This window comes from Pyxicephalus adspersus, chromosome 6 (genome assembly GCF_032062135.1).
Source record: "Pyxicephalus adspersus chromosome 6, UCB_Pads_2.0, whole genome shotgun sequence".
In the NCBI taxonomy this organism is placed as follows: Eukaryota; Metazoa; Chordata; class Amphibia; order Anura; family Pyxicephalidae; genus Pyxicephalus; species Pyxicephalus adspersus.
The window spans coordinates 61,250,324-61,257,921 of NC_092863.1; the positions used below are offsets into that span (position 1 = coordinate 61,250,324).

Here is a 7,598-nt window from a genome sequence, read left to right on the forward strand (position 1 = left end):
TGAAAAGCTGTGGTGGTGTGCTTTAACAAAAGCCTGCAACGCCTCAATAAACTGAAGCAGTGAAGTAGGACATAATTTCTCCACAATGCTGTGAGAGATTGATAGTCATACAGAAAATTATTTCATGTTATCGCAGCTAAAGCTGGTGCTATAAGCTATTGAGTCATGGGGTGTACTTCGTTTTTCACACATGGAGGTAAGATTTTTAGAACCTGCTAAAGACAAGATTTTTTTATAATATATCCCAATACAAAAAACCTTAAGGTTGAAAAAGTTTGATTTTCTTTTTCTTGTGATTATATACTTTTTTTTCCATTATTATGGTTGATATACTGGCTTTGGGAAAAGGGATACCACTCAATGAAAAGCAGCCATGAATATTGTGCCCATCCTAATATCATTAAGTTAAAAGCGATTTCCTAAGGAAGAGGAGGCAGTTCAGGGATATGATGAAATAATAATCACAGTGCCAGTCTAAATAAAGCCTTGAATTTACAATACAGCCATGAGAATGGGAGTGCCCAGGTACTGCCATTCTACTGAAGGGAAAAAGTGTATTTTCAGGGTACTGCTTAGACACCAACACACCGAAGTAAACTTTCACCATAATCTGCAAATATGAACAGCATTCACTTACATTCTACGGTGCTGATGGGTCTAGGATCCCAACGCACCTACATCTTGGCTACAGATTGTAGCAGGGCACTTCCCTTTGGCTGGCAATCTAGTAGAATGCACAGCAAGGTGCCAGCATACATTTGGTCCATTTTCTAGTCCCTTAGGGGCGCTGGCAGCTTTTTCAACACAGGTTAATGAATTTGAATAGGAATAGTATATTAAACCCCAAATATGTAAAGTCCTATAAGGGTCTGGAGAAATGTACATACAGACGCTGCTCTGCAGACCAATGGACCACAACTGAGCCCCTTTATAATTACCAACATTGCTTTTTTGGATAAAGCTGTAAACTTATGTGAGATAATGCCAAACACAAATGGGGTCACAAACAATGCAGAATTGTACAGTTATGGCGGAAGTCCAGCAAATATTTAATAATACAGTCCATCACATGCTGCATACAACTAGATGCTTATTAAATCTCAGGATTTATACGGGAGAGGTCAACACGAAGGAGAAGTTCAGATCTGTCTGAGCGATCTCACATGGCCCCCAGCAAACACCGCAATGACAGCCGGCAGTGGTAAGTGGCACAGCACACTGCAGCCCCCATTCATTTTCCATGGGGCTGCTGCAGGGAGAAACTACTTGTAATGTCTATCAGAGGCAGCAGATGACTGGCACGAGGAGGCACTAACAGCGCCACAACCTCACTGCCAGCCTGAACATACCGGATCAAAAAAAAAAATGATTTCTTATTAAATTGTAAGTACAGTAAATTCATACTAGCAGCTAAAACAATCATGTGAGCCTCATCTCAGACACAAAGCTCCAGCATGTGATCACACACAATATGCAGGACTTGACAAGCTTGTAAAGCTGACATAATACACCGGTACTATGTTATTTACAACACTAATCTGTGAGAAGCTTTATTTACTGATCAAAATATTCTGATGAAGAACAGCAGGGGGAGAAAGCTTGGGATCATTTGTCTGACTGATTTAGATTTATTATAGCCATTCAGAAGACTGACAAGTCTTTGATGAACATAATAAACTGAGTTAAAAAATAAATAAATACATAATAAAAAGTTCCCTTTCTTCTTCACATTATCCCTAAACAACCAATCAGAACCCACCATGCTGAGGCCAGCCAAGCAAATGACAGAGTCTGATTGGCTGTTAAACTAAAAATATTTTGTGTGTGCTGGGGAAAGGGATGATTAGAACTATTTGCAAATGTCTCCAACAGATTGCCTCATAGATTGCCACATTCCCTCTGGTGAAAAGTTTGTCGCCAGGGGAGAAAGTGAGGAGAAATCTCTCCAACAAGTGATTAAAACTGAATACAATAAAGTGTTGTGAGGCATACAGAACTGCCTGTAACATTATATATGGGTGAGCTGGCAGCTCTATAGAAAGTGACAGGAATCCCAGCACCCTGACCTCATTCCTCTACAAGTCACCCCAATCCTCCTCCGCCCACACTCTGCACTATACTCACAATGGCGACACTCCTTTCAAGTCTTTTCTAGGGGTCCTGCTCGGCTCGTCAGGCTGCCAGGACGGTTGTGTCATGATCACCATTTCCTGAGCTGGGACTGAACTCCTCCCGCCTCTCTCACACACAGCCTGCCTCTCCGTGTCACACCACCGGCCGTCCCACAGATCTCCTCACAGCTGCCTGTCCTCTCCCTTCTCTGCCCAATTCCCAAAATAATGCCGGGAACCTGCTCTACCAGTCCAGCTGCAGGCGGGAAGAGCTGATTGCTAACATGCTGAGTGCATTTGCTATGCAAAACAGCTGATTTCACTCAGAGCTGTCTATGTGTGATAGTGACCTGGCCCTGTGAGAACTTTTATCATGGCTGAGAATGATAAGTTCACAACCAGGGCTTCCTTCACACTCTAAATTATTCAAGCAGAAAGCTGCATGCTTATTATTAACAATGGCTCTGCTTAAATGTTTTACTAGAAGCTGATTGAGAAGGTCCTGGGTTCACCTGACACAATGGCTGACAGAACATTCTGGACTTTGTGTTCTGGAGCATTACAAAAATCCCATTTACCCATTCCGGTTGTTGTATTTGTAAAATAAAATAATATCAGCTTTATCAGACGCTGCAATTGATTTCTGTCATGTTTATGGACTGCTAATTGTGTTAAATGGACTTCCGCAGGCACAGAAATAATGGGACGCGGCGATCGGAGGGGTTATCACATACGTTTCATTGTTGTGTAATAAACTGGTGAAATCATTCTTAATGGTTATTAACAAATAATAAAATTATGTAATGTACAATTACCTGTTCAGAAATATTTTATTATTTTTTTAAACATAAAGTCTATTAAGCTCCTGGGTGGTTCTTTTCTGTCCGGATTTATATGTCCAAAAGCAGTAGATTGTCTTTCATGAAAATGTATTTTACAGTAGAATATAATAGTATAATAAAGTTTGAAACACAAAATCATGTCAAAATAATAAATTACATACATTTTAATAATAAACTTTGACATGATTTTGTGTTTCAAACTTTATTATACTCATACTATTATATTCTACTGTAAAATTAATTTTTTTTGAAAGACAACGTACTGCTTTTAGACATATAAATTCAGTGTATTGCATTCAATACAGTTATTTTGTCTTGAATGCAATACAAAATAATTTGATATTCCTGTGGCGCTCCTAGGGACGGCCGCACGCACCAACGTCACTGGGATCTCCCATGGAACGTCAGCGCACTCGCGGGGGACAGATTGACAGAGGACGCAGCCACAGGATGCCAGGACGCTGATGGGACTGAGTAAGTCTTTATTTATTTATTTTTTTTAACTACCCTAAGCTAAGTATGGCTTGGGGTTACCGCTTTCAGCTGTTTTTTTTTACCCCAAGCTACACTCGGGCTTACCGCTCAGGAGGTAAAACATTAAACTCAATAAAGTCTCTGTCAAACAGACCTAAATCCTAACTTGATTACTTTTTTGTTTGTTAAGCACTTTCAATTTTTGTCACCGATTGTTAGGCTGTTCTTCAGACTGTTTACCTCCTGGATGCATATTATGCACACTTTGGAGTCCTGACATTTTCGGGCAGTTTACTTTCCTGGATTGGAAATGGGGCAGTGTGTGCCCCCACTCCCATTCATAAAAAGGTTCTCAGGAATCTGATTTTCCCAAAAAGGAAGGGAGCAAAAAACATGTAGCCGCCTTACCTTTTTTGGAAAAAAAGTGACCTTCCAGCCCCTAAAGGTTCTTCTCCACTACGTTGCCTGGGGAATAAGTACAGGGGTACATAGTACCCTTTACCCATAGGGTTACAGCAGCCCTAAAAATATTAAGACATCATGTTTTTTTAATATTATTATTTTTTTATTCTTAATTTTCCAGGGTCAAGCAAGTCTCGTCTACTCGTGCATATGTCCCACGATGATTCAAACATCTTCTACAGATTAGACATAACTTCCTTCCTGTCTCCAGTCTTTGTTGACTGGAAGATTTGTGTTTTCTTGTCATGATTTCAGTGGTAAAACTGCTCAAAAATACTTGCAAACACCTATCCCCCCCCCCAGGATGAAAGACTGATCTACAGGCAGACTTGTAGGAAGAGGAATGGAGGCATTTACAAACAATTGGTTGGGATCTTTAGTTTGCTCATTCTTTGTATATTTATTTCAGCCATTTTTGCATTTAATACCAGATTCACACTATTACAGTGCCAGTGCAGGTGCTGTTAGGAACGGATGGCACCGCATTACACCTAATTTGTGTTACCACTCCACACTTCGGATGTCATGGATGTCCTGTTCTACTTTTTCTATATTTTACTTGTCCATGATTATCTACCTTCTCTAAGGCCCAGTTGACACTGTTCTGCTGCAGTAAGGTGTATTACCAGAATTCTGTCCTGGGGTGCGTTGCAGTGTACCACAGTGCCAAGGGGTTTCTCCCTTATGCCCGTCCATATTCCGTCCATATTCCTATGCCTGTTTTTGAAGAGCAGTTTACTAGCTAGAATTTATTACCAGAATTTACCCATCAGCAGGATTTGCTGCTAAGTTTAGTTTTTTAGAATTTATTATAGACTTTGCTGCACTCTTAGCATATGCAGCCATGGCAAACCATAGCAAATTTTCCCATCTTTACCAGCGTGAACCAGTTTATTGCTAATCTATTTGTTCTCCTTGGTGTGCAGCTAAGGTAAGGACACTTATGTATGTAATCACCTGTCAAAAACAGAAAGAGGGGAGGGGGTTTCTTTTTGTTTCCTGCACATTGTTGTCAGGGTGGTGCATGGAAATTGTAGGGTAGGTGTCTTGAGGAACAAGCGGGAAGTAACATATAACCTAGTAACATTGGAAGTTAAAGTAAACAATACAGATTAGGTAATAAAGTATTATGTGTAATAGTCATGCTCCTAATCTTATTGTTAAAATTAAAAACAAATATTCATAAAACAGTAATCTAGGCAAACAGCCACACTTAAAGTGCACACCCATCATGCTTTAACCTGCCATTGCTTTGTCATTTGTTCTCAGACCACAACTATGCAACACGGAATTCACCTTACTGCTTTTTGGTTTTCCGTATAGGAATGTTCCCAAAACCACTGAGTGTTGTAGTTTTTTTTAAAACACACTCATGTTTCCATGCAGGTTACTATGAATTGCACTTGGCAGACCATTCATTTCCAGGAGCAGCTGAACACAACACATCACAATGAAATATAATGCTATATTATATTTATATTAGGTGCATTTTGGGTGCCATTAGGAATGCACCCAAAAAATGTCATGTATACAGCTAAACACTATAATTTATGGGATTTTTCCCATAGCCCAACTAAAGTAAAACATGGGCTTTTAAGCACTATTATCTTTAGTGGGAACTAATGGTCTCTGCTGAGCAGTAACAGGTAAGTATGTTGCTTTCAGTGGACATTATGGATGCATATTGGGGGCATTTCAGTTTGCCATACTAGAGGTCTATAGAAGAAAATAAGCTTCAGATTTCCTAATTAGTTTCCCAGAACACTTGAAATGTGTTTATGGTCATTAACAGTGACATACAGTGTACATACAGGCTTAGCTGTACATTCAATTTTGTATTATGGAATGTAAACTAATGTAAACTATATAGAGGCAGAGAACTATGACCACCATGCATTCAAGATTTAAAATGATTGATCATGATGCATGACAGCTGTTCACTAGAAATGAGCAAAATTAAGCAGCCCCAAACTCAATTTACCGTCACCAGAGGGATAATTGACAAAATAGAAATGCAATGTCTTTTTAGTCACAAAAAATTAATCCTGGCTCATGATGGCTTTTTTTTTAACTCTACACTATATAGAACATGCGCAATGTAGTGTAAAGATCCGCTCTGCAAACAGAAGCAATTTAACTGCAAGCACAGAGTTGAACCATCAGTTACATCATCAGTGGTTATCCAATGCCAAAGAGGCTCCATTTTCTCGGAAGACCACCATGGAGCTACGGGGCAGCTGCACACGGGTAAGTATGTTACACATTCGCCAAGTATGCTGTGCATACTTGCTGATTGAGGCAGAAGCTTACCACCCACCAACGAGTTTAGATCCTCTTTAAAAGTTTTGATTTAATTCATGTTTCAAATAAATGTGAAGAATTGTAGTAAAGTTTGCCATTTTAGAGAAGTGCACTGGAGTAGATGGGGAAGATGGAATTAAAGTGTTTTTTAGAGGAATCTCCATTCTAGTAATCTGGACCAGTTCTTGTGTGCTATTCATAACCCTGACTATTTTATATCCTCAATGATAACTAATTATGGTGAGGTAGATGATAAAATATAAAGATTCCATTGTTATATATACAGAGTAAATAAAATCCCGATTAGATGAGGTCTTTCTGCAATTGTTTCTTTGTTTAGATTTTGGTTACAGTGGGTAGGGGTTATGACTGGTACCATTTGAGGTTATGACCACTGTTTGGTTATTACTATTCTTTTCCTTACTGGGGAGATTTCTGACATTTAATAAGTGAGGAACAATCTCCTTAACCGGCTAACAGGTTGCAATAATAACTATTATTATTATTCCTATTATTAATAAACAGGATTTATATAGCTCCAACATATCACGAAGCTCTGTACATTAAATAGGGGTTGCATATGACAAACAAATACAGACAGTGACATTGGAGGAAAGGACCCTGCTCCGAAGAGCTTACAATCTAGTAGGCAGAACTAGATAGAAATTCCAATAATTCTTTCCTGTAACCAAAGCAAACAACTATGGTTTGGTAAGATTTATTCTCTCAAGAGGATCTATACATAAGATGAGAAGATAAAAGTGAATTCTAAAATAAGTGGACTCTCTTTTGGTAGATTACTTTTATCATACTTGTACCAGAATCAGTATATTGTCCTATACAATCAGTATATTGTCTGTGCATCACATGTAAATAAAGCCAATGCATCATGTATAGTATTGTGCAAATGTATTGGGTGGTCTTATCAGCCCCATTAGTAGGCCTATTTAACTATTTATGTAATACATATTGAATGCATTTGGGATGATCACTTACCTCCTGTGGAAGCAACATTTGTTTATGAAATACTTTAAGAGGCCAATAAAACCTTTCTACTTTTCAGACAAATTACAATTTATTTATTGGTAGGTACCTTAAAAATTCCATTGATTATCTCACGCATGTTGCAAACACTGTACAAGATTTGGGGATGTGCTAACATGTAGGTGATTAATCCATCTGTATGTATACTTTAATTAAAGGATCAGGATATTAAGACTCTGTATAATGACTTGTATTCTGAAAAAGTATGTAGGTTACTATTGCCAGCTTAATCTGTGAATAATAATTTTCTATCTGTCATGCTGAATCAGTGGTTTCATCACACCCTGAGTTACTGATGCAGAGCAAGGAAGTAGATATGGAATTTGGACTTTTCTGACTTTCCTAGTCTGAATGCTTGTTAAAA

The 7,598-nt window shown here is 38.6% G+C and overlaps 1 protein-coding gene across 3 annotated transcripts in view; it reads right to left on the reverse strand.

Annotated features, from left to right (window-relative positions):
- The window catches only part of GRAMD2B (GRAM domain containing 2B), a 72,121-nt gene that overhangs the window by 26,459 nt on the left and 38,064 nt on the right, over nucleotides 1-7,598 (reverse strand). For 2 of the 3 annotated variants that reach the window (XM_072416019.1, XM_072416020.1), the window contains exon 1: nucleotides 2,125-2,266. The exons of the other annotated variant lie outside the window; for it this stretch is intronic. In XM_072416019.1, coding sequence (XP_072272120.1) covers nucleotides 2,125-2,207 — 83 coding nt within the window. In that variant the 5' untranslated portion in view covers nucleotides 2,208-2,266. Of the gene's footprint in view, nucleotides 1-2,124; nucleotides 2,267-7,598 lie in introns of those variants that run through there. 3 annotated transcript variants of the gene reach the window in all.